The sequence below is a fragment of the Aulonocara stuartgranti genome (genome assembly GCF_965226115.1).
Source record: "Aulonocara stuartgranti genome assembly, chromosome: 7".
NCBI classification, from domain to species: Eukaryota; Metazoa; Chordata; class Actinopteri; order Cichliformes; family Cichlidae; genus Aulonocara; species Aulonocara stuartgranti.
In genome coordinates, this window is record NC_138945.1 from 44,455,360 (window position 1) to 44,481,864 (window position 26,505).

General features: G+C 41.2%; 3 protein-coding genes across 4 annotated transcripts in view; 2 read left to right on the forward strand and 1 right to left on the reverse strand.

Moving 5' to 3' along the window:
- LOC309710365 (metabotropic glutamate receptor 8-like) overlaps positions 1–26,505 on the reverse strand; it is a 143,206-nt gene that overhangs the window by 82,154 nt on the left and 34,547 nt on the right. The gene's annotated exons all lie outside the window — the stretch shown is intronic.
- Positions 312–3,993, forward strand: LOC309711530 (uncharacterized protein; the record flags this gene model as incomplete). The annotated part of the gene is made up of 5 exons (XM_082541913.1): positions 312–331; positions 1,324–2,290; positions 2,602–2,769; positions 3,091–3,186; positions 3,661–3,993. The coding sequence occupies exons 2-5, from the start codon at positions 1,325–1,327 to the stop codon at positions 3,991–3,993; spliced, it is 1,563 nt and encodes a 520-aa protein (XP_082398039.1). The 5' UTR covers positions 312–331; position 1,324.
- Positions 7,519–22,285, forward strand: LOC309710367 (uncharacterized protein). The gene is made up of 2 exons (XM_082539753.1): positions 7,519–8,133; positions 21,467–22,285. Exons 1-2 carry the CDS (start codon positions 7,559–7,561, stop codon positions 22,245–22,247), a joined length of 1,356 nt encoding a protein of 451 aa, XP_082395879.1. The 5' UTR covers positions 7,519–7,558; the 3' UTR covers positions 22,248–22,285.

Here is a 26,505-nt window from a genome sequence, read left to right on the forward strand (position 1 = left end):
TACCACCTCTACACTGTAAACCCCAACAGTCCACCTGACTTATAAAGTTTGTGGATACAACAATTAAAATGCGTCACAAAGTTGAAACAACTTAAAACTTTTCTGTTCTCTTAACGATTCAAACAGTTATAATTGTACATGGCTTAGAAGTTAAGAGTAAATACTGCTTTTTTAATTATGATTTTTGAGTAAATGTTTTTTTTTCCGAGCTCCGCATTTGTACGTCATGACGTCATGACGTTTTCTCTCTAACCTGAACGACGTTGACAGAAAATTCTGTTCAATATGGCTGCCCTTCTCGAGTGACCGGAGAGCACATTTGGAGAAACTTGTAAGTAAAACGGAACCTTCGTTATGTTTATTTTTTCCGTAAAAAAGCAAGTATATTAATATGTTGCAGCCATTAACTTGTTTTTGAATGCGCCGTTGTGTTAAACAGCACAGACCCAGGTAGTGAATTGTTGTTCGCTGTTGTTCGCGCTCTTTTTCAAACCGATGATATCGTCAGTTTTACAGTTTTAACCGATTAAAACACAGTTTTAATAAGAATTGCACATAAAGAAAGTGTCTTAGTGATATTTTAACGACCCATTGCCAACGCAAGAAAGTTGGCGTTTTTACAACAGCAGCCTCATTGTTCGGCCGGGTTTTTTTCTTCTTCTCATTAGCATCATTCAAAAGTGACTTAGCTAGCAGTGGCAACTTCTATCTTAAGCAGCAGCCTGTAAAAGAAGTAGTTTGTAAGTAGAAGTTCTGTGCAATATTACAAGTATCTCACTGATGTATTATGTACTATTGCATAACAATGTGTCTTTGCAAAGATTTATCCCGCAGTTTGGCTTGGTTTTTTAAAATAACTGCAGTGTAAATTCATATGTATTCTGTGCTTTTTTTTTTTTTTGCTTTTTTTTTTTTTCCAACTTAACAGAATTTATACATGGTGAGACAATGTTGATTATATGGTAAAAACTTAAAACTAAAAGAGGGTTACTGTTTACCATGACTAAATGGAATGATGGCCTGTGACTTTGTAACATCTGAAATTCTTACCTATGTTTTGGACTGTTGGATGATCGGCCATAGAATTCAAGACTGCACTCAAAGTAAACAGCAGTAATTGTAAGGTTGTTTTTTTTACCATGCTAAGTGTTTATTTTGTCATGAAATGTACAGTGTACTTTTGAAATTTTTGAAAGCTGTAATGATGGCTGAGTATATAATTATCACTGACCATAATAAGGTTAATGGTATGATGTACAGTGTTTTTATATATGAGACGATTCATTTTTTAAAAATCATCTCCATTCCTTGTTTTATTCATAGGATGATGGCAGTATCCCAAAAGTTCCTGCTGAGAGTTCACCTCACCACAGATGTTGTTGTGAAGGTTTCTCTAACTAAGCGGCCTGAGTCGGTGGAAGAACTAATCACCATACTCCGTGAGAAGCTCAACCCAAGGCTGGACTTTGAGTTTACCTTACAATACGAAGACCCCGACTTTAATGGGCAACTTACCTGCCTACTGGATATTCAAGAGTTGCCGGAGAAGGGCACACTAAAAGTACTGAGATCTGAAAGTGATGTCAGTTCTTGTGCAAGTTCTGATACAGACATCCTTCCTCATGTGCCTTTAGCTCAGCGTCTGAAGTGTTGGCCTGACACTTTCCCAGTACCTACCTTTTCTTACGAAGTTGAACATCTCCTTGAGGAGGGAAATAGAGCCTTTGAGATGTTTGGAAAACATCTGAAGTTGACTCGAGCCCAAAAGCACAACATCTTGGAGACCATGGCTTCAGTGATGCACACCTTCAAAGCCTATCCGAGTGATGGAGATGTCGGTTTGGCAGCAGAAGCTCTTGTTACCACTCATCCATGTCTTAAAGAGCCTGGAAGTAGGAATGGAAGTTATGGTTGGAAGACCAGTTTAAAATTCAAGATGGGAAATTATCGCACCAAGCTAGCCAGATCTGGATGTGTGGAGGTGTCTGTCAACGCTGGCAGGAGGAGTGTTAACAACCCTGAAGGAGAGCATCCCCACTCAAACATAAAAAGAGCCAGAAGAGCTGAGGTGAACTACCTCCCAAACTTTCCAAGAGGAGAAGATCAGGTCAGTTTGGAGGATATGAGAGTCCAGATAAAAAATGAGGTTGAGAAGACTGAGCCCAACAAAGTAATGATTGAAAAACTGATGCAGACTACCTTCGCACTTCGTCGCCATGAAATTGTTCAAGACAACCCAATGGTAAAGAACTTCTTAGAGAAATGGCCTGCTCTGCGATTTGACTCTCAGGTATCTGTGCTTTGATTTTTTTCTTCTTCTTCAGTTTAACATGAAACAATGCAAGTTCAGCAGATCTCTTCAGATTCAGATAATAAATACATAACACATAAATAAATAATAGATAACAAACAAAAATATATTTCAGCTTTGTGATACATTTGTGCTTGTGGTTCGGGTCCAATTTAAAGAAAAAAAAAATTCATAGGACATCTATAAAGCAAGGTTAGACAGAAGTTGGGCAATTCCTCTTTAATGATAAGATGTAAATTTGGTCAGTAATTTGGCTTCATGTTGGATGTTTTTGTCCTGTTTTATTTTAGATTTGTGCGGAGTTCCACCGAGTCACAAACATTAACCTGCGGAACCAGTTCTACGCTGAACTTGACAGACACACACCACGACTTATGGCTCTATACAGACAGAAGGCTGCACGGACTGGCAAGATATCAGAGGCTCTGCGAACCATCCTGAATCATTATGATCTTCAGGTGAATATTGATAATGATAAAATTAACACAAATTAAAAGTTTCACTGATAAAAACTCAATTTTTCCTTGCTTTGAACATCTGTGTTTTATACAGATTACAGCTCTGATCTGGTATGTTACTTTAAAATACTGTGTAGGATTTTTGTCAAATGAGTAAGATACAGACTCTTTGTCATAAGAGACAGAAAGGTTGTGTCTTAAAAGAAATGTCTCCAAAATTATGTAGAGTCACATGTCATGCAGTTTCATAAACATGTATTCTCCCCAAAGAATGACACCTGAAAACTTTGTGTTCAATGAACTTTTCTTTTCCCTTTTTAGGAGGCGCCTGATATCAACGTGAAACGCACTGCAGTGCTTCGTGCCCTTCCTGTATACCTGCGGGAGGAGGACCCAGAATTCTTTAAGACATGTAATGTAAGTGTATTTTTGCATCACTTAAATTCTGCCAGTGAGATAAAACACCATGGATTTTTTTAAATACAATTTAATACCCTAGCAGCTACCAAATTGTACAAGCAAAATACCCTCTCTTTAGAAAACCCTCACACACACACACAGGGTCAGGAGCAGGGCACAGGCGTATCACAGCACTTCGGCTACGCTGCAGGTGGCCCCAAAAACAAGGCTGAAGTCAAGATTTAGTTTCTTTTTGAGATAAAGTCATAAAATAAAAAATGACTTCTTTTTTTTTTTTTTAGAAAAATAACAAACATACTAATTATGTAATGCAAGAAGCTAACGCGTTAATGTACATTTTTCAAAAAAGTAGAGTACCCTAACCCGTTACAAAGTAACCCACTACACTGCTGAATTTTTTGCTAGATTACAGGTCTTGCTTGTCACATTCTCTCAAACCAACCTTACTTATTGATACTGTGTCTATTCCAGGCGGACACATTGGACGAGTCGACCCTCATTGACACTCCAGTTGCCCTTCTCACAGTGGTTACCGACGGCGCTTCCCAGACCAGTCCAGTCCATTTTACTTCCTCAAGCATGGCCATTGTGGTGGAAGGCGACTTGGTGATGCGTGATATTCCCAGATTTGCAGATGCATTTGCCTTATTGTTTGGCTTGATCTATGCTCTGCATTTAGACTACCCCAGGAAGCACGTTCACACATTTACCTTTGTCCAAAAAATCTTCATGGGGCTTGTTGACGGCAAACCTCTGAAACCCTGCCTACATGCTCTTAAAAATGATTTGTTGCTGAAAGAGTAGTTCTGGAAGGAATATAAGGCAATGTTTGTTAGGACATGCACTCTGTTACTGAGCACTTTGTTTAAAGCACTTTAAGTTTACTACGGACTTTGGGTGGATTTAACTCCATCAGTTTACCTAATTTTGCTCTGGTTATTTGGAAGATGATCATCTTTATTTGTACCCATTTTATAAAATTGTTTTTCATTTCTTTTTCAAACAAAAGTGATTAGTATTTGACTTTTTATTTTGAATTTATGTATTTTGAGAAAGATGCAATTAGGACTGATGTTGTCCTTTGTGATTTTATAAAAAGATACATGTTCTACATTGAATTTATAATGCTCACTTTATGGTGCCAATGTCCATGTTAGTGGTTTTATAAAAACACTAAGTGATGTTTTTACATTTCCATAAAAAATGTTAAATAAACAAAATGTAAAGTAAATGAATTTCTCTAATTTTTTTTACTAGTCTACACTCAAACATTTAATAATAAATATCTTTTAATTAATAATCATATAATTTGCGTTTAGTTTGTAATATAATTGCATTGTGTTGGATCAAAATAGTAAACTACAAAAAACACAAAAATATTAAAATTAAAGTATATAGTTTTTAAGTAAAGCTCAATTAATAAAATAAAAATATAATTTAAAAATTTTAAGTTAACAATAAATACAAATTTTGAGTACCCCATACTTAGAAAAGATGAGTTTGTGTACTTAAAACTTTTGAGGTAATCAGTTTCCACAAATGTTTTAAGTTCAGTCAACTGATTCGGGTTTACAGTGTACATTGTTTCAAATTCTGTGATCAAGGCATTCCTTTGTCCGCCTCTCGAGGTTCTGGGGGGAGGCTGTAGTGTTTTATCACAAGCACATCCCTTGTGAAGGTTTGTTTGATGTTTGGTAAGCTTCCTGCCCTTTTTATGGTTTCACTGTGTTGTGTATGGTGAACCAATACAGGAATTGAGCCATGTATTGGGTGTGGGGGAGATTACCTTTTTATGACCAAGGATGTTGTTAGAAACAGTTGTGATCAGGAGGTTACACAAACGCACCCCCATGACACACACACACACACACACACACACACACACACAGGTATGAATGTGAAGGTAAATCGGAGGAGGTTGAAGCATTATTGTGTGCAATAACATGTAGAACAGTCAAGAATACCAGCTGCTTTATCGTAGAGCTATGTGATAGACAAGATAATTGTCTATTTTATTCAGATTTTGCAATTTTGCATCAAATTCATTTTAAAAGTTGTTGAGAGTTTGTTTAAACTGTTTTGAACTTGAAGTGCTTCCTTGTTAAGAAGTTGCTGAGCTATTGCTATTGAGCTAATGTGGGCTGTTATTGATAGCTTTGATCACACACGATCATAAACTGACTGACTGAAATGAAGACATTTAAATTAGCACTGAATGTGAGTGGTTATTCGCCCTGAAGTGTATTTGACAAGTAGCTAGGCTACTTATTTTAGAAATGAGATGAAATGATTCTGGATCAGATTTTAGTGTTGATTGGGAGACTCAATAAAAAATGACCAAATACTAGAAACTCTCTTTCACATCTTCTAAATGCACACACTTGAGAGTATCTTTAATAATTCAGCAATGGAAGGAAAAACATAGGCTCAACAACTAACACTGATGATGCAAAATTAGGGTGTGTCATTCATCGCGGTACGCAAGTAATCTGATTGCATTACTTTTTGAAATGTTTGAGTCCTGAGGTGTAAATATTCATTCATGATAATCACTGGTAGACCTAGCAGCAGCACCAGTATTTAGCTGTAATGGTAGTCTGCATGATCTTTATTACATATGCAGAATCATAGCCTGTAATGATCCTTTTAATAGCAAGACTCATCGTGAAGGACTTTTTCTGCACAGTTCACATTTATCAAAAGAAGAAGGATTTAAAAATTGCCCACTGCTGTCATGCTTATAGGAGCTGAAGCAGTATTATGTTATCATTAAAATAGAGTGATGATCGAACACGAAAGAGTGAGATTTCACACAGTGGGAATGATGGATGGTTTCCAAGAAAAACAGTGAGAGAATGACAAGCTTAATGATTGCTTCACAGAGTCATACATTAAAGGTGGATACTAATGGATACTAACATAGGAGCTAATGAATCGCAACAATAAAGATAAATGTTGTAAACATTCTGGCTTATGTCAAAATGAACTGATAGAAAAGTGAACATCTCATTTAGGCTGTGCCATAATCACATCTGTTTGCTGTGAATGGAAACCTTGAACAGTGCTGCAAACAGTTAAACTGTTTTGATGTTTTACCTCAGCACTGACAGCTAATCCTTTCATCTGGTTTTATGTTCTGTACTGGTTTTTCAATTAGATCTTGGAAAGTTGGCACATCTATCTGACAAAGAAACAAAAAGTCAGAGGCCTTCTTTGTCCTCATCTGTCAATAGTCTATGTTCTGATGAACTGTCTTACAGTCTAAGAAGTTCTGTGTTCCTAGAACTTTAATTCAACACATTGATGTGAATGCTGCTTTTTCCTACATGCTGACTCTCTAGTCATTACACTCTGCAGGATAAATGCTTTGTCTCTCTCAACCCCTGACTTCCATGCTTCCTTCAGAATACACTCTAGTGATGTTCAGAACTTTAGAGCAAAAAAATTTTCATCTTAACAAAAATGACTAGACTGGAACAATCTCCTTTGGAGAGATGAGATGAAAATGGAGATTTTTGGACATGATGCCATGTTTGGTGAAAACCAAACACATATCAAACACCTCATACCACGTATTAAACATATTGGAGGAGGGGTGATGATTTCGGCATGTTTTGCAACCCCAAGACCCGCACACCTTGCATTGAGTCACTGAGTCAGCCATTAACACCTCTGCATATCAGACTATTCTAGGGTCAAATGTGAGGCAATTTGTCCAACAGCTAAAGCTTGTCTGTTATTGTGTCATACAACAATACTAAAGCAGAGCAGTACATCTACAACAGTAGGGCTAAAAACAGAAAATGAAAAGAACCAAGGTGTCCCAGTGGGCAAGTAAACATTTAACACTCGGATAGTTAGTTTAAACATGATCACACCGAAGTTTGTCACATGGAATGTATGTGGAGTTGGTTCCAGGGAAAAGAGATTTAAAATGACTAATTGGTTAAATGACGTACAGACATACAGTGGGGCAAAAAAGTATTTAGTCAGCCACCGATTGTGCAAGTTCCCCCACTCAAAATGATGACAGAGGTCAGTAATTTGCACCAGAGGTACACTTCAACTGTGAGAGACAGAATGTGAAAAAAAAAATCCATGAATCCACATGGTAGGATTTGTAAAGAATTTATTCGTAAATTAGGGTGGAAAATAAGTATTTGGTCAATAACAAAAATACAACTCAATACTTTGTAACATAACCTTTGTTGGCAATAACAGAAGTCAAACGTTTACTATAGGTCTTTACCAGGTTTGCACAGTATCTGGTATTTTGGCCCATTCCTCCATGTAGATCTTCTCGAGAGCAGTGATGTTTTGGGGCTGTCGCCGAGCAACACGGACTTTCAACTCCCGCCACAGATTTTCTATGGGGTTGAGGTCTGGAGACTGGCTAGGCCACTCCAGGACTTTCAAATGCTTCTTACGGAGCCACTCCTTTGTTGCCCGGGCGGTGTGTTTTGGGTCATTGTCATGTTGGAAGACCCAGCCTCGTTTCATCTTCAAAGTTCTCACTGATGGAAGGAGGTTTTGGCTCAAAATCTCACGATACATGGCCCCATTCATTCTGTCCTTAACACGGATCAGTCGTCCTGTCCCCTTGGCAGAAAAACAGCCCCATAGCATGATGTTTCCACCCCCATGCTTCACAGTAGGTATGGTGTTCTTGGGATGCAACTCAGTATTCTCCTTCCTCCAAACACGACGAGTTGAGTTTATACCAAAAAGTTCTACTTTGGTTTCATCTGACCACATGACATTCTCCCAATCCTCTGCTGTATCATCCATGTGCTCTCTGGCAAACTTCAGACGGGCCTGGACATGCACTGGCTTCAGCAGCGGAACACGTCTGGCACTGCGGGATTTGATTCCCTGCCGTTGTAGTGTGTTACTGATGGTGACTTTTGTTACTTTGGTCCCAGCTCTCTGCAGGTCATTCACCAGGTCCCCCCGTGTGGTTCTGGGATCTTTGCTCACCGTTCTCATGATCATTTTGACCCCACGGGATGAGATCTTGCGTGGAGCCCCAGATCGAGGGAGATTATCAGTGGTCTTGTATGTCTTCCATTTTCTGATGATTGCTCCCACAGTTGATTTTTTCACACCAAGCTGCTTGCCTATTGTAGATTCACTCTTCCCAGTCTGGTGCAGGTCTACAATACTTTTCCTGGTGTCCTTCGAAAGCTCTTTGGTCTTGGCCATGGCGGAGTTTGGAGTCTGACTGTTTGAGGCTGTGGACAGGTGTCTTTTATACAGATGATGAGTTCGAACAGGTGCCATTCATACAGGTAACGAGTGGGGGACAGAAAAGCTTCTTACAGAAGACGTTACAGGTCTGTGAGAGCCAGAGATTTTCCTTGTTTGAGGTGACCAAATACTTATTTTCCACCCTAATTTACGAATAAATTCTTTACAAATCCTACCATGTGAATTCATGGATTTTTTTTTTCACATTCTGTCTCTCACAGTTGAAGTGTACCTCTGGTGCAAATTACTGACCTCTGTCATCATTTTGAGTGGGGGAACTTGCACAATCGGTGGCTGACTAAATACTTTTTGCCCCACTGTATAATCTTTCTACAGGAAACTCATATGCCCAAAACATCTGCACACACACTTACTTCTCTCACACGCACTCATCCTGCTACAACTCAAAACAAAAAAGCATCGCCATATTAATCCAGAAATTGACAGGCTCAGTACAGCAGTAAGCCAAAGGAACTGGGAGTCTACAGTGCCCGCTAGCCCATTGTGGGCGGTGAGAGCGGGACCTTGAGGAGAGGGAGCAGCTGAGATTGTTTGGGTCGCCTAGAGCTCTGCCTTGTCTCATACTCTGTCTTGTTCTTTTTCATCTATATTGTTGGGTGAGGTGCTGGTGCTGGGGCTCTGAGTGGACCAGCCGGACTACCCTTTGCAGTGGGGATGATGGGTGCTGGGCTTTGGTGCAGCGTTTCCCTGGGTTGCGGATGACACGGTTCCCAGTTCCACTTTTCCTCACCCTACAGTGGGATGTAGGAAATATGGGTGCTTACTAAACAAGCTTTGCTGGGACTCTGCTTCTGGGGGTGGTCCTCTATCTCCCATTCTTGATCATCTCTAGCCTTTTTCTCCCTCCACATCCTCCGACAACACATCACTCACACATGGAGGGTCTTGGGGGGAACATGAGGTACATAGGCCACAGTTGCTAGGGCCATTCATATGACTTTGCTGGAGGTGCTGTGTGAGTAACGTATTCTGAATACTTTGGATTACTTAATATATTATCATGCTGGGGGTCTGGGTTCTGGGGGTATTGTCTCTCACCCTCATTTTTCAAGTATGTTTCATGATAAATGCTAATACACAGACTCTCTCTTTCACACACACGCACACAAACACACACAGCTAAACTGTATATTTGTTTGTGCACTTCCCTCTGTTTTGTCTTTGTGGTGCTTTGTATTGTTTGAGTGTGGTTTGTTACAGATGCAGCAGTTGGAGACCCAGCATGTCTGTTTGCCTCATCCTTAACACCCCCCTCCCTCCCCCTTTCTCTCTTTATGTCTGTCCCTTTTCTTTATCTATTCTTTTGCTTTCTTCTCCTATCTTTTGCCAATCTGGCCTTCATGCCATGCCTACTCCAGCACAATATACACATAGCTAATAAAATGAATAATAAAATAAAATAAATAAATAAATAAAACAAACACATTAACAAGATGAGCCTATAGTTGCACTCGGTGCTCCTCTTTGGAAAGCAAATGTGTTTGTCAGAACAAAGCTTTCAGACCATGATTATGCTTGCTACAACTGCCGGACAGGAGGAGTTTAAAACAAAACAAAAAAAACCCCACCAACCCTCAATGAATTAAAACAAATCTGTAAAGAATTGGGCAAAAAATTTAGAGAAGAAGAGTTCCCTTCTCTTTTTCCAAATTGCTTTTAAATCATATTTCAGTTGATTAATAAAATAAGATATAGCTTAGGCGTGCAGAGTTTTCCCAGGATTCCATCCATCTATTCCAGCTGTCAATGCTGCGTGCTATGGCGGAACCTGTGTCTGTGTGGTTAGACCTGGGTCTGTGGGTCGCTGAGCCTTAGTCCCTGGTTTTTAAGGGTGGGGGATTGCCCTCCTTGGCTTGTTGCCCACTGGTGGTCGCCTTCCCCCTGCCTTGGAACTTAGGTTCTTAGGGGCTCTGGAGTACTTGACTGGGGGTTTTGGCATGGGTGCTGGCCTGCTTCCTTGAGGGTTGTGGTCCAGGGTGGCTTGGGCGTCTTTGTTGTATGATGGAGATGCCAGGTGTCAGGTGGTTCTGAGGCCTGGGGGTATTGTCTCTCACCCTTGTTTTTCAAGTATGTTTCATGATAAATGCTAATACACAGACTCTCTCTCTGTGTAGTAGGCCTTCACTTCGGGCTCCTGTCCCGACACCCCCGTCCAGTCTGGACGTTGCGCCGCCTCCAGCCAGGCCCCCACCTGAACCAACGTCGCGTCGGCCTCCTGCTCCCGCTTCAGCTGCTGCATGGTCAATGGGAGCCATCCCCCTCCGCTGACCGCGGCCTGAGCAGTAGCCACCCCCAGCGCCTCCTGGGCCCGCTCCTCCTGTCGCAGACAGTAGCGGCACTCGACGGCCATGCAGGGCCGTCTGGAGAGGGCATCAGCGTTGCCATGCTGTCGACCTGCCCGATGCTGGATCTCAAAGTCGTAGCCTTGAAGGACCTCCAACCAGCGGGCCACCTGACCTTCTGGGTGTTTGAAGTTCAGGAGCCAAGAGATGCATGGTCAGTGCGCAGGAGAAACCGGCAGCTGTGCAGGTATGGCCGGAAGTGCCACACCGCTAGCACTACGGCCAGCAGCTCCCGGCGAGTCACGCAGTAGTTCCTCTCGGCTCGTCCCAGAGCACGACTGAAGTACACCACCACCCGTTCTCCAGCCTCGTCCTGCTGGGAAAGGACCGCCCCGACTCCTACATTGCTAGCATCAGTGTCCACAATGAAAGGTTGCCGGGCATCGGGGTAGGCCAGGACTGGGGCTCTGGTGAGGGCCTCCTTCAGCTGTGCAAAAGCCGCAGCACAGGCATCCCCCCAGCCAAACAGCTGTCACTTGTCAGTCAGGCGGTGGAGGGGGCTGGCCATCGTCGCGAACCCCTTGATGAACCGACGGTAGTAGGAGGCTAGGCCCAGGAAGCTCCGCAGTTCTTTGACATTCGAGGGAGTCGGCCAGTCCTGGACCGCAGCCACCTTTGCGGGGTCGGTGGTGATACCTTGAGTGCTGATCACATGGCCCAAGAATGTGGTCTCTCTCGCCAACAGCCGGCACTTCGCAGGGTTGAGCCGCAGCCCAGCTCGTCGGATGGCACTGAAGACCTCGCTCAGGTGAGACAGTGCACTGTCGAAGTCACCACCGTGCACCAACAGGTCATCCAGGTACACAACACAGCGGCTACGAGGGATGTTCACGAGCACCCTCTCCATCAGCCTCTCAAACGTCGCTGGCGCATTGCAGAGCCCAAATGGCATGACCCTGAACTGCCACAGCCCCTGTCCAATGGTGAATGAAGTCTTAGGCCTTGCTTCGGGGGCTAGCTCCACCTGTCAGTAACCGCTGCGTAGGTCGAGGGAGCTGAACCAGCTGGAGCCAGTAACGTAATAAAGGGCCTCGTCGATCCGCGGAAGCGGGTACGAGTCCTTCTTGGTGACTGCATTGAGACGGCGAAAGTCCACGCAGAACCTCGGGCTGCCATCCTTCTTCCCCACCAGAACCACGGGTGCCGCCCATGGGCTATTGGACGGCTCGATCACCCCAGCCGCAGCCATCTCACGGATCTTCTCTTCCGCTACCTGCCATTTTGAGAGGGGCAGCCGGTGTGGGCGCAGACGGATGGGTTGAGCAGAGCCGGTGTCGATGGTGTGCTGGACCAGACTCGTCTGCCTGCAGTCTTTGTCACTGGCGGCAAAGATGTCCACATTCCCGTCCAGGAGGCACCTCAAGCGCTGGCGCTGGTCGACATTGAGGCCTACGCTGCTGCGCTGCCAAAGGTCATCAACAGCCTCGATGGTCTCGGTCGATGGAGGTTTGTCGGGCTGAGAGGCTGAGAGGCTGAGGCGAGTGGTGATGACCCGGAGCCACCGGCATCCGAAATCTGCTGAGCGGCAGCTGCCCGATGCCTGTCTCGTCTGGTCCCCTCCGCTCCCTGCTTTTGGCCGCGCTGGAGGGCAAAAGTCTTTGCGCCAAGAGTGATAGCCAGCTTTGCGGTGTCAACGCAGGCCCCCCAAAGGGTCAGCAGATCAAGGCCGATGATGCACTGGTCCTGAATGTTAGCAAGCCAGAAGTCGTGCACCAGCTCCAGATCCTTCACTCGGATCCGCAACGGTTTCTTCCCCCGCATGTCAGTTCTCTCTTGAGGTGCCCGACTCGGCCCACCACCGTGCATCGTCCTTGGAGGGGGGCAGGAAGCTGGAGCGGTGGTCCCCTCGCTACACCGCTCCCTCCCCGTTTCCCTGAGGCTGCGTAGTTCTGGTCTTCGGGGCAGGTGCTGGGCAGTCACGCGCCACGTGGCCAGGCTCATCTTACCGGTAGCAGCGGTTGGTCGGTTGACGAGGACGCCTCTGGGGCACCGAGGGTTGCAGCTGGCATATCTCCGCGACCTCCCCCTCCCCGTCGCAGTATGCGGCTCTGATTTGGGAGTAGTTTGGGGGGGGGGGGGGGGGCACCTGCTGGTCAGGTCGCGAGGTGAGCACCAGCTCGGTCCTTTCAGCCTCAAGGAGCGCCTCACGGAGAGTTTGAGGCATGGCCAGGCGGACGTGTTGGCATAGTCGCTCTGGAAAAAGTCCTCGCAGAAAAGCATGCAAGCTAAGCTCCTCACGGGCTGCTGCTGGGAACTCCGGGTAGCCACGACGAGCATACAGCAACACATCCGCTGTAAAGGCGCCCAGGCTCCGGTTGGTCAGCTGCTCCCTGCTTTGATCAGTGGAGTGCCGCTGCCCAAATCGCCTCTCGAGTGCCATGGTGAGGGCCTGGAGCTCATGCTGCTCTGCCGGGGCTAGGTCAAGGAGTACCTGCAGTGCATCTCCTTCCAATGCTAATGCTCGGTGTGTGGCAGCCTCTTCGTCGCTTGTGTTTCATGTGTTACACCCTGGCCTAGGCAACCGGCGTGCAACACAGAAAAAATAAAAATAAGGGAAAAAAAACAAAACAAAACAAACTACTACGGGTCTCCACAAAAAAAATCCCAAAACAAAAGTATCGACAACTATTTACATCAAAGCAAAATAAGACATTTATTTACATCAAAACACCAAACTATTTACAACCGGGGGGGGAAGATCTCGACCATGACAAACTGAAACACAGGGCTTAAATACATAGAGGGAGCAATCAGGGAATGGACAACAGGAGGGAAACACAGCTGGGGCAAATCAGAACTGACGAGACAAGGAAGCGTAAACTGAACACACTGAGATAAGACAGACTTTCAAAGTAAAGCAGGAAACACAACCGTCACGCCTAAAACAAAACACTGACAACACCGAATCGTAACACATGGAACAGTCGATGGCTATAGTTACTGTATTTTTCGTACCTCAGGTGTTGCACATACAACAGAGCATCAATTGCTATGCAACTATTCCATATCCATATCCATTCTCTTTGGACTCCTGTATCATGTTGGCTTTGATGCTGGCAGTGAGAATATCCATATTGCATGGTTTATTCTCCTAGGACCTGGCGTCCACATATGTGGACATCACATGTTGGGTTATTTAGACCAAAATACTCAATTTTGCTCGACAAGGGCCTGATATCCACTTACGAGGACATTATACTGCTACTGTTCTATCAAAATTTTAAATGACTATCCTCATATGGCTCTTATTTTTCTTAAAAGCAAAAATAAGGTAAGAAAAATGTTGCTCTCGGATACATCCACCAGAGTATGAATTGATTGATTGATTGAATCTTTATTTTGAACATGTTGAAAAAGTATAAAAAAAATAGAATTAAAAGAGACAAATGAACAAAGCAAACAAAAGGAAAACGAGCAACCACAACTCCAAATAACGTCCATGTTCAAAAAGGAGCAGGAAGAAGCATAAGCTTATTTAATCCCACCCCTTTTCCACTATCTAGTATCAATAGACTACAGAAATACCTCCTTGCAATTACATTATGTTATGTGTAATTTTTTTTTTTTTATATATACACATATATGTTTCTATCTATCCATACATACGTATATACACACATACGCACATATACACATTTTCAATAACCCCATTAACACCTCAAGGATACACAACCTACAATTATATATATATATATATATATATATATATATATATATATATATATATACCCATACCAACAAACCCGTGCATGCGCACACACATGAAAATATTAGACAAGAACACCCTATCAAATCTCTACCTTTTCCCTGTACCCTGTAAAAACCATATCCTTAAACCGCTTTTTAAACTGCGCCATGCTTGGACATTGCTTCATATCTTTACTTAGTCTGTTCCACAGCTTCACTCCACACACAGAGATGCAAAAACTTTTTAATGTTGTACGGATACGAGGATGTTTTAAATTTAATTCCCCCCTCAAATTGTATCCCCGTTCCCTTTTAGAAAACATTTTTAGAATATTGTCAGGAAGCAGGTTATTTATAGCTTTATATATAATTTGTGCTGTGAGAAAATGAACCAGTTCTGTGAATTTTAGAATTTTTGATTTTAAGAACAGTGGATTTGTATGATCTCTGTAACCAGTTTTATGGATTATCCTTATGGCCCTTTTTTGTAATATAAAGATTGATGATAGCGAACATTTGTAAGTATTGCCCCAAACCTCTGCACAGTAATTCAAATACGGTGCAATCAGGGAACAATAGAGAATGTGGAGTGATTTGTGGTCCAGAATGTGTTTTACTTTACTCAAGATTGAGACACTTCTTGAAATTTTGTTATGTATATGATTTATATGAGACTTCCAGTTTAATTTATCATCTATAATCACACCAAGAAACTTATGTTCAAGTACTCTTTCAATTTCCACACCATCTACATGAATCTGCACTTGTGCATTTCTAAGGGAATTCCCAAATAAGATAATTTTAGTTTTACTTAGATTTAGCGATAGTTTGTTCCTGTTAAACCATTTTTTAATTTTGCACATTTCTGAAGTAATTGTATCCAGCAGCTCCTTTAGATTCCCCCCAGAACAAAAAATATTTGTGTCATCTGCAAATAATACTAATTTTAATATATCAGATGCCTTACAAATATCATTTATATAAATAATAAATAATTTTGGACCCAGTACAGAGCCTTGTGGAACACCACAAGCAATGTCCAAGCATGATGAGGAATGGACACCCAGCTTCACAAATTGTTTCCGGTCACTTAAATAATTTTTCACCCATTGCAGTACAACCCCCCTAATCCCATACCCTTCCAGTTTATTAATTAATATGTCATGATTGATTGTGTCGAATGCTTTCTTGAGATCCAGAAATACTCCAGCTGCATACTGTTTCTGATCTATAGCATTCGTAATCTCCTCAATTGATTCGATTAATGCCAGAGATGTTGATCTTTTTGATCTGAATCCATATTGACTGTCAGAGAGTAATTTATATTTATCTAAGAATTTGTCTAATCGTTTATTAAACAGGTTTTCTAGGATTTTGGAGAATTGTGGTAGTAAAGAAACAGGCCTGTAATTTGTGAAGTGGCGTCTATCCCCGGTTTTATACAGCGGCACAACTTTAGCTATTTTCATTTTGTTTGGCACTTTTCCCGTCTGAAATGATAAGTTGCAAATATATGTTAGAGGTCCTACAATTCCTTCAATGACCTTCTTGACGATTTTCATGTCAATATCATTACAATCAGTAGATGTTTTATATTTACACATGTGTACAATGTCAATTATTTCTTTTTCCTCCACTGATGTGAGGAACATTGAGTTAGGGTTCCTATCAATCAGGTTTTCACTACAGTCTACTGATGGCAGTGACTCAGGAATTTGTTCTGCCAGTTTTGGTCCAATATTTACAAAATAATGATTAAAGCTGTTGACCTTATCAGCAGTGTTTTCCATAATATTGCCATTATCGATAAAGTATTGTGGATAACTTTGTTGTCCAGAATTATTTTTAATGATACCGTTTAAAACATCCCATATTCCTTTCATATTATGTTTATTGTTGTTCAATATTTTACTATAATACTCCTTTCTACATACACGTATAATATTGGTCAACTTATTTTTGTATTTTTTATATTTATTTTCAGCATCTTTTGTTCTTTGTTTTAGGTATTCCCTATAGAGTGTATTTTTCTTTTTACATGCATTTTGTAAACCCTTAGTGAGCCATGGTCTATCTGAATATTTGTGCTTTCTGTTGTATTTTATTGTTGGACAGTTTTTATCGTACAACTCCATGAATATTCTTAAAAATATGCCATATGCAATATCAATATCAGCTTCTTTGTACACATTGTCCCAGTCCTGATTTAATAGATCGTTCTTAAATGCAGTCATAGTTTCTTCTGTCCTTACACGTCTGTATCTCAGTTGTTCTTCATGCTGATTTTTCTTATAATTAGTGTCATAAACTGCAAAAACTGGTAGGTGATCACTGATGTCATTAATTAATATTCCGCTCACAATGTTGTTTTCCATATTGTTAGTGAAAATATTGTCAAGTAAGGTGGCACAATGTGGTGTAATTCTGCTAGGCCTGGTTATTTTAGGATGTAAACTCAAACTGTACATAGTGTTTAGGAATTCGTCGGTCATTTTATGCTTTTTTGGATTCAACAGGTCAATATTAAAATCACCACAGATAAACATAACTTTTTGATTTGTTTTAGAGAATATTTCCTCTATGAAGTCATTAAATACTTGAATACTAGAGCCAGGTGTTCTATATATACAGCTAATTATTACATTTTTTTCTTTTTCCTTATAAATTTCAATTGTTATACATTCTAGTAAATTATCAATTACAGTTGTCATACTTTCTACCACCTTGTAGTTTAGGTTTTTATCCACATACACAGCTACTCCCCCTCCACTCTTGTTCCTTCTATTTACAAAATTCACTTCATATCCCTCCAGTCCAAAGTCCATTCCTTTCTCCGCATTGATCCATGTTTCAGAAATGGCAATAATTCCAAATGGACTCATTTAGATATTCCTTTATATTGTTGAAGTTGGCATACAGACTTCTGCTATTAAAATGGATTATTGATATGCAAGTAATCCATTTTACTTGCATATCAAAACTGTAAATTGCGAATGCTCTAGAATTCGCAATTTACAGTTTACAGGTGAAGATTTTTCCGCAATTTTCGTGAATCGCCTGTTTTTAACTTAAATAACTTAAAACAACCAAAATAAATGTGAATCGATTCATACGTTTAACATTATTCATGCAATCACATGAATGCATGTGATTGTTCGACAGAAAGTACTTAGAAACAGCATAGTAAAAAAGTTCTGGTGTGAATGGGTGAATGAGGCAAGTTGTGTAAAGCACTTTGAGTGCTTAGCATAGAAAAGCGCTGTATAAGAACCAGTCCATTTACTATTTACCATCACTTTGTCACATTTATGGACAACATTGGGGGCCATGTGGTAAATATCCAGTTATAAAAACAGTGAGATGAAACTGTCAATCCAGATTTCAATTTGCAGGGTAACTGTTTTAGTCCAAAATCATGCATGGAGGAAGATGGCTACAGCCAATCGCGTTCTTAGTGAATACCTCAGGCAGCAGAAACCCAAGAAAGAAGAGGAGCAAGGAGAAGAACCATCATGGAATATGCACTGTATGTACCACCGGCAGAGAGAAGAAGTGGCTGTATGAAAGACAGCACAGAAGAACTTGTTGGGTCTGTGTTTCCACATGCCCCGCTAGTTTAGAGACTTATTCCTCATGAAGAACACAAGACATAACAGAACATCTTCAACCGGTCTTTTAACTCGCTAACGAGGGAAGCCTTGGTCAGAACCAGGCGGTGGAGCATAATACTCATCACCTGTCTCTAGCCCAAATCCTTCAAAGAGTAGCTGTCCTCGTAGCCTTTTTATTGACATGACAGTTACAGTACACATCACAGCACAAGCACCTCCCCTCATAAAACCCCCCTTGGTTACAAAGACAAGGCACTGTGTGTGTGAGTGTGTGTACGCGTGTGTGTGCGTGTGTGTTAAAACCATTTTAAAACTTTTGTTTGTTTTAAATATCAAGGTGGGGTACAACTGTTATTCCCAAACAATCATAAGGCTACTTTTTGAACCACCCCACACACAGCTGGACACAGACAGGATTTTGGTTTCTACTGTGTTCAGCGTTATATCTTTAGCAATGAGGTAAGGTTCTTTCGGCAGAGGAAACATGCAGTTCCTCTGAGAGCTTGGCTCAACACAGCTAATTACTAACCATTCTTGAAATAACAATAGGCAGACAGATTTAATTGCTGGGTTTTTAGGGGTGACTGTGGAGGCGAGAGCTGCAGCTCATTACGTATGGGTAAGTGCAGAATTTCAGCAGGTTTGGAGGATTTGATGGGGGTGAAGAAGAAAATTACCACCTTTTAGAATGAAGCAAGGAAATGTTTAGTGTAGCTGTTAGGCTTTTTATTTCTTAAAGTGAAGAGGATATACTAAGAAACTTTTACTAAAACACCCATTTACTTTTTTCCCATTTAAATCAGAATTTGCTTTTTTTTTTCTCCCAACACACAAAAATATATTGTTGTACTATTTTTCCTACATTTCTAAATCCTCTGATGATACTTCCACCAAGCGATAAACTATGAGAGGGACATTATGTTCTCACACAACAGATTTAAATTCCAAGTTAGCTTCCAGTCTGACCAGTTTCACACTTTACAAAGTCTCCATGTTTCTGCAGCCAGTCTCCATCTGATCTAAAACACCCCAGTTTAACAGGATTTCTGACATACCTTCTGTCCTGCCAATTGTTTTTGGCCAACTTGATATCTTTCTGAAACTGGAGTTTCTGCTCCACAGGGGCCCTTTGAGGTTGGTTCTCTATCTCCCATTACTTTATAAAAATCAGGGGGGATTCAATGGGACAAAAAATCAACTGATGCTGTCCTACAGTATATCCAACTAGATGATCAGGTGAAGAAACTTTACCAAGACTAGAATTACAGTTTCTGTGTGTTTAATTATTATTTGCTGCCACTATAGTATTACACATTCATGAATACTCGTGGCCAATTCCTGTGTCCTAGAAATTGAATTTATACATACAACTAGTTTGCAAAACCAAATTTGAGACCTTCAGAATATATCTTCTCTTGGCTGCAGTAAAACTGTGGCCTGGTTCAAAGTGTTTCTGCACACCTTTGTCTGCACAATGCACACACTCAATCATCATTATTGTTATGTAAGAGGCATGAATTTAAGGGCTCTCTCTGTCACTGCAATGAAATACCTGTTGGTAGAGTTAACTTCAGCAACTCTGATAAATGCTAAAAAACATACACACTTTTTTTTAATCTCCACAATGGCATTAACGTCTGTAATGTACAGACAAGCTAATAAATACAACACAACAATGTAATGACAACAAAATGATTTAAATGCTGGTGTATGTGACTCTCGGACCATATTTTAAATTCTGAGGAATAATTAATGAATTGAAAGTGTGAATAAAAGTGAGAGGCATGCTAACACCAGTCAAAACACAAACTAGTACTGTGGTGTGTCGGTAAACTTATGCAGAGGAAGAAGAGAAGAGGTACATACATAGATATTAAATCTACATGGCACTTTCTTCTCAAACCCTATTTTATGTCGAATGACTTTATTACTTTAGTAATAATGTTTCACATACCCACTAAGCTGATCTGACCAACTGCACACTGTTGTAGCTATAAAAAAAGGTTTGAATTGAACACGACACAGTGCTTCACACTACTGAAGTAGAATAATTTACAGAATGAAGCTGACAAATCGCTACAAATACAGTGAGTCATAAAAGGTAATTCTTATCAAAGTTCAGAGGTTATATTTAAATACCAGCAAAGAGCACGTCAACAAAACATTCAACAGCACAATTTTTAAAATATATTATGGGGTTTTTTAGTCTTTTGGGTTTGTTTTTGTTAGGACAGTGGAGAGAAGACATGAAAGCTGGGGGGAAACACACAGTGAATGGCCTCAGGGCCGATTTAAACACAGGCCTCTGTATAAGCCTTGCAGCATAAGATTCATCTGCTTAACCCTGTGAGCTAAACTGGCATGTGAAAAGCACAGGGTGGGTTTTAAACTAGTGTACCAATTTGCTTTTCATCTTCATCAACTGAATTCAATATTTGCATTGTTTTTCTGCTTTTTTTAAAGCACTGGCTGTGTTTAATTGAAAAAAAAAAATTGCAAATCATCACAAAGCGCACACTGTTGTTTTTTGTATTTGGTTTTTGTCTTTGTGTGTTTATCTGTATTTATGGAAGCCCGTTTCCACCACTTAAAAAAAAAAAGTATCCGTTACTCAAAATTTCGAGTCATCGTTCTCAAAATTTTGACTTATTAACTCAAAATTCTGATTTATTAACTTGAAATTTCGACTTATTAATTGGAAATTTCGAGTTACTATTCTCAAAATTTTGAGTTCGAGTTAGCTCTGCCAATCAGTAATCTACAGTGGGGCAAAAAAGTATTTAGTCAGCCACCGATTGTGCAAGTTCCCCCACTCAAAATGATGACAGAGGTCAGTAATTTGCACCAGAGGTACACTTCAACTGTGAGAGACAGAATGTGAAAAAAAAATTCCATGAATCCACATGGTAGGATTTGTAAAGAATTTATTCGTAAATTAGGGTGGAAAATAAGTATTTGGTCACCTCAAACAAGGAAAATCTCTGGCTCTCACAGACCTGTAACGTCTTCTGTAAGAAGCTTTTCTGTCCCCCACTCGTTACCTGTATGAATGGCACCTGTTTGAACTCATCATCTGTATAAAAGACACCTGTCCACAGCCTCAAACAGTCAGACTCCAAACTCCGCCATGGCCAAGACCAAAGAGCTCTCGAAGGACACTAGGAAAAGTATTGTAGACCTGCACCAGACTGGGAAGAGTGAATCTACAATAGGCAAGCAGCTTGGTGTGAAAAAATCAACTGTGGGAGCAATCATCAGAAAATGGAAGACATACAAGACCACTGATAATCTCCCACGATCTGGGGCTCCACGCAAGATCTCATCCCGTGGGGTCAAAATGATCGTGAGAACGGTGAGCAAAGATCCCAGAACCACACGGGGGGACCTGGTGAATGACCTGCAGAGAGCTGGGACCAAAGTAACAAAGGTCACCATCAGTAACACATTACAACGGCAGGGAATCAAATCCCGCAGTGCCAGACATGTTCCGCTGCTGAAGCCAGTGCATGTCCAGGCCCGTCTGAAGTTTGCCAGAGAGCACATGGATGATACAGCAGAGGATTGGGAGAATGTCATGTGGTCAGATGAAACCAAAGTAGAACTTTTTGGTATAAACTCAACTCGTCGTGTTTGGAGGAAGAAGAATACTGAGTTGCATCCCAAGAACACCATACCTACTGTGAAGCATGGGGGTGGAAACATCATGCTATGGGGCTGTTTTTCTGCCAAGGGGACAGGACGACTGATCCGTGTTAAGGACAGAATGAATGGGGCCATGTATCGTGAGATTTTGAGCCAAAACCTCCTTCCATCAGTGAGAACTTTGAAGATGAAACGAGGCTGGGTCTTCCAACATGACAATGATCCAAAACACACCGCCCGGGCAACAAAGGAGTGGCTCCGTAAGAAGCATTTGAAAGTCCTGGAGTGGCCTAGCCAGTCTCCAGACCTCAACCCCATAGAAAATCTGTGGCGGGAGTTGAAAGTCCGTGTTGCTCGGCGACAGCCCCAAAACATCACTGCTCTCGAGAAGATCTGCATGGAGGAATGGGCCAAAATACCAGCTACTGTGTGTGCAAACCTGGTAAAGACCTATAGTAAACGTTTGACCTCTGTTATTGCCAACAAAGGTTATGTTACAAAGTATTGAGTTGTATTTTTGTTATTGACCAAATACTTATTTTCCACCCTGATTTACGAATAAATTCTTTACAAATCCTACCATGTGGATTCATGGATTTTTTTTTCACATTCTGTCTCTCACAGTTGAAGTGTACCTCTGGTGCAAATTACTGACCTCTGTCATCATTTTAGGTGGGGGAACTTGCACAATCGGTGGCTGACTAAATACTTTTTTGCCCCACTGTACATGGAATGCGCACTCAAAACCGGATCGCAAGAGTACGTTTGCTGATAGTAACGCCACGTGATTCAGCTAATAACACAAGGATTTCATCATTTGTGAAGCCACGCTGAAAATAATCAGCAATTTGTGCGTTCATGACTGGCTGTAATACTGGTAGCTTAGCTGTAGCATTTGTAGCTGAGGGCTTCAGCTTCCAGGTAACAAGAAAATGACATCATTCAGCACTAACTCGAAATTTCGAGTTATTAACTAAAGAATATTTGCAAAAAGTAAGTCGAAATTTCGAGTTATGGATACTTTTTTTTTTGTGGTGGAAACGGGCTTCCATACTTATTAGTGCTGTACAATCAGCCCTGTTTGTTGTTTTGTTTCTTCCCTGTCAGTTGTGAGTTTATCTTAGACCCCAGGAAGACAGGGCTAGAAGTCTGTCAATAACCCCCTAACATTGTCAGGGTCAAATGGAAGACGTCAACTTGTCAGCAAACACTTGGCAACTGCTGGCTAGACAGCAATGAAACCGTGAAATGTGTGACAGAAACCCAAAATGATATGAACTATAAAATGGAAACTAAGTAGCTACTGCTTCTTTTACCACTATGAAGCAGTGAAAATAGAATGTGAATAGAATGTGAAGTAGAGAAAATAGAATTCATGACAAATGTCACAAATCTTACGATCAGAAGCTGCAAAGCAGTTAAAGATAATCTACCTTCAGAGGCTGTCAGGTTTTTGTTAAACTGATGATTTCACTTTAGACAGGGAGAAAGAATCAAAGGAGCACTTTTTAAATCAGAGTATGGCATCAAATCAATTAAACTTCTGAATTATTATTCAGGTTAATTAAGCCAAGTGGGGTGTTAATCAGTTTCAGCTGCTTTGTTGTTAATGAAATTAACAACAGGTACACTTGACGAGCAACAATGACACAAACAACAAAACAGGAATAGTTTCAAACGTCAGGGACCAGGGACATTTTTCCCTCCTCATCTTTTCTCTTTTGCATTTGACTACAGGTCAGAGTCCTTGCTGGTAGCTTGAGGCATACCTAGACTGTACAGAATGGCACATCAACACATGTCATTGCCAAAAGGTTTGCTTTGTATCTCAGCATGATCTGAAATGCATGGGAGACAGGCAGTTACTCTAGGAGAGCTGGTCAGGGCTTCAAGAGGGTGGAATCAGGGGCCAGTGCCCTCTAGTGCTATTGAATACCATAACTGGCATCCTGTGGTTTTAAGAGCAGGGTCAGGCAGGCAAGTAGGTTTAACCTGAATATATGGGAGGGAAGTGAAGTGGAAACTGGAAAAGCCACGGAAGATGTTAAGCTGCTTAAAATATTGTTTAACATGACCAGTTTGGTTGTGGGCCAGTCATGGGCTAGGGATGCATATCCCTGGAAGGATGCACATACCTCTACAGGCAAGGCAACAGCACCCTGAATGCCATGAGGGGTCAGAATGAAATCCTGGACCCATCATCAGACTCTAAGCTTGTGCAGTGGATCTTCAGTTGCTCCTGGTGTACAACAATGCCCAACCTCATCCAGTAAGCAGTTTTTGAAGGATAAGGAAACTGTTACCACTGACTGGCCCACATGCTTTCCTGACCTAAATCCAACAGAGCACCACTAGCATATTGTTTTGGAACATCCAACACCGCCAGGTAACACGCCCGATTGTCCAGAAGTTCCAATCTGGGAGGAGACTCCTTGTAGATAATACAAACTACTGAAAACCATTTTGAGTTACTGCTATGAAATTTTGGGAAAATAGACTATTCTGCCCTCATTTTTTAACTTTGATTTTTGAGGTGTTTTTCATTTCAGCCCCATGTAAGTTGATCACAAGGGCCACTACTGAGGAAGGCTGCGCAGAGGGTAATTAACACAGACCAAAAAATTATTGGCTGCAATCTGTCACCCCTGGACACTATTACCAGCTCCTCCTGTCTCAGGGAAACCAGGGCCATCACAGGTGACACCTTGCACCCCGCCTACCACCTGTTTGATCTACTGCCCTGTGGTCAACGCCTCAGGTCAATCAGGTCCCACACCTCCAGACTCACAAACAGCTTCTTCCCCTAGACCATTCGGACTCTTAACAATCATTATTCCCCCACACCTCACCCCTGCCCACTCACCTCACCAATCTGGGCCATGGTCTAAGTAACTCTCATCACTCAGACACATGGACTGAGACCAAATCCTTTTGCACTGCTTCCAAGCACTTTGCGCTCCAATGTGCGCCTTTCTCTTGTTTTGTATATATTCCTCCTAACTGTATATATTTCTTCTGTTTGTTATTTATTCCTGCTGTCTTACTATTTATATTTTATTCCTGCAGAGTTAGCGTGGAGAACCCATGATTTTGTTGTAAATGTACAATGACAATAAAGGGCTATTCTATTCTATCATATTCTATTGCTGTTGGCTCTGAAACAAGGCATTTCTGTTTTAGTCATTTATTCAGCAAACCTTTCCATAAATTTATAGAAATCGTGTCTTTTGACATATTTCCATGTACTTAAGAATCATGTTATTAACATATCTAAAATCATTCATTTCAACTGACTCAATTTTAGAGTGTTTCTCTACTCTATGATATCTTATATACACTACTGTTTTACTTGAGGGAGTTGATGTTGTAATTAGATTTATTTGCTGTCTGGATTAAATTGTTCTACATTGTCTCATGATGTGTATTTTCTTATTCATAGTTTTTTTCTGACCTGCCATGGACATTTGCATATGCTCATTAATATGCACTGTCCCTTTAAAATGAATAAGTAAATATCAAGATTTAAGCCAGCTACAGCAATATTTACTGCTCCATTTGACAGGAGCATTGTTTTCTTTTTATCATATCAGCATGATTTAAAAAACAAACAAACAACAACACCATGAATATGAGCTGTTTGTACTTTCAGTTTATTTCTCCCTGACAATAACAGTGTGATGACAGGAAGCAGGTTTTCCGCTGATCTGGAGTGATGCAGGAGGATTTGCCCTGAGGATGGAAACGGACAGGGTGAGCTGGGGAGTCAGGGTTGGTATACTAATCAGTACTAAGAAGCTGTCAGGACCAACAAGTACTGTATCAGTGCTAAGGAAAAGGCTGCAGAAGATGATGTGACAAAAAACATATCAGGAGTTAATTCTCATCACCAATATTTTCATAAAAAGAAGAGATAACAGCTAGCTTGATTGCTACAAGTTCTCACTCCTCACTCTTCACATTCTCGAAAGAAACTTGACAAAAGTTCTTTTTGTAAAGACAAATTGACAAGTAAGAAAAGAAAAGCGTGTCAGGAAAACTGGGTCTGATTAGTACAGAAACCCGTTATTATTAGTTATACAGGACATAAGATTTTTATCACTTGTGGGGACCAGTTTCTCAAAGGATTTCTAGACTATTTAAAGTATGGTCAGTGATTTTTCTTGGCCAACATGACATCTTCAAATTGTTTGTTTTCACTTCCAAACACAAAACTACTGAGTTTTCTATCCAAGAGAACAAAAAAATAAACTTGAAGATTTTCTGTGTATTTGGTTTGGATAAAGGACTTTGCAGTTTTTGTTTACTTTACTGCTGACTATTGGTTTCATTTCAAATATGTCTGTCTGACTCCTGAAATTTGATGTTTTCAGATACAAAAAAGCTGCAAACTGTTGTCAAGTGAAAGCAGTAAGCAGTTTTGTCCAGTCATATACTGTAGCTCAGTTTGATGGTTGAACATTGGCTGTGTGTCACCACACACGTGTCAGTAGGGATCACATCCTATGGCAGGCAGTGAGCACCGCCCTCCCACAGCTTAACCCAAAAACGTCATGGCTACACTGGGCTGCTGTGGCGAGAGGTGAGGAGATGAATCTGAAGAAACATTTGATGATAATCTGAATCAACAATGTTAGCAACGGCATGCTGTGACATCATTATCCTAAGGCTTTGAGAGAACTAATGCAACACATCTTTGTGTTGACCCAGCATCCCATCTGAAGCCTGCAGCTGGGAACATCAGGATGCATGTGTGGAGTAACTTAGTC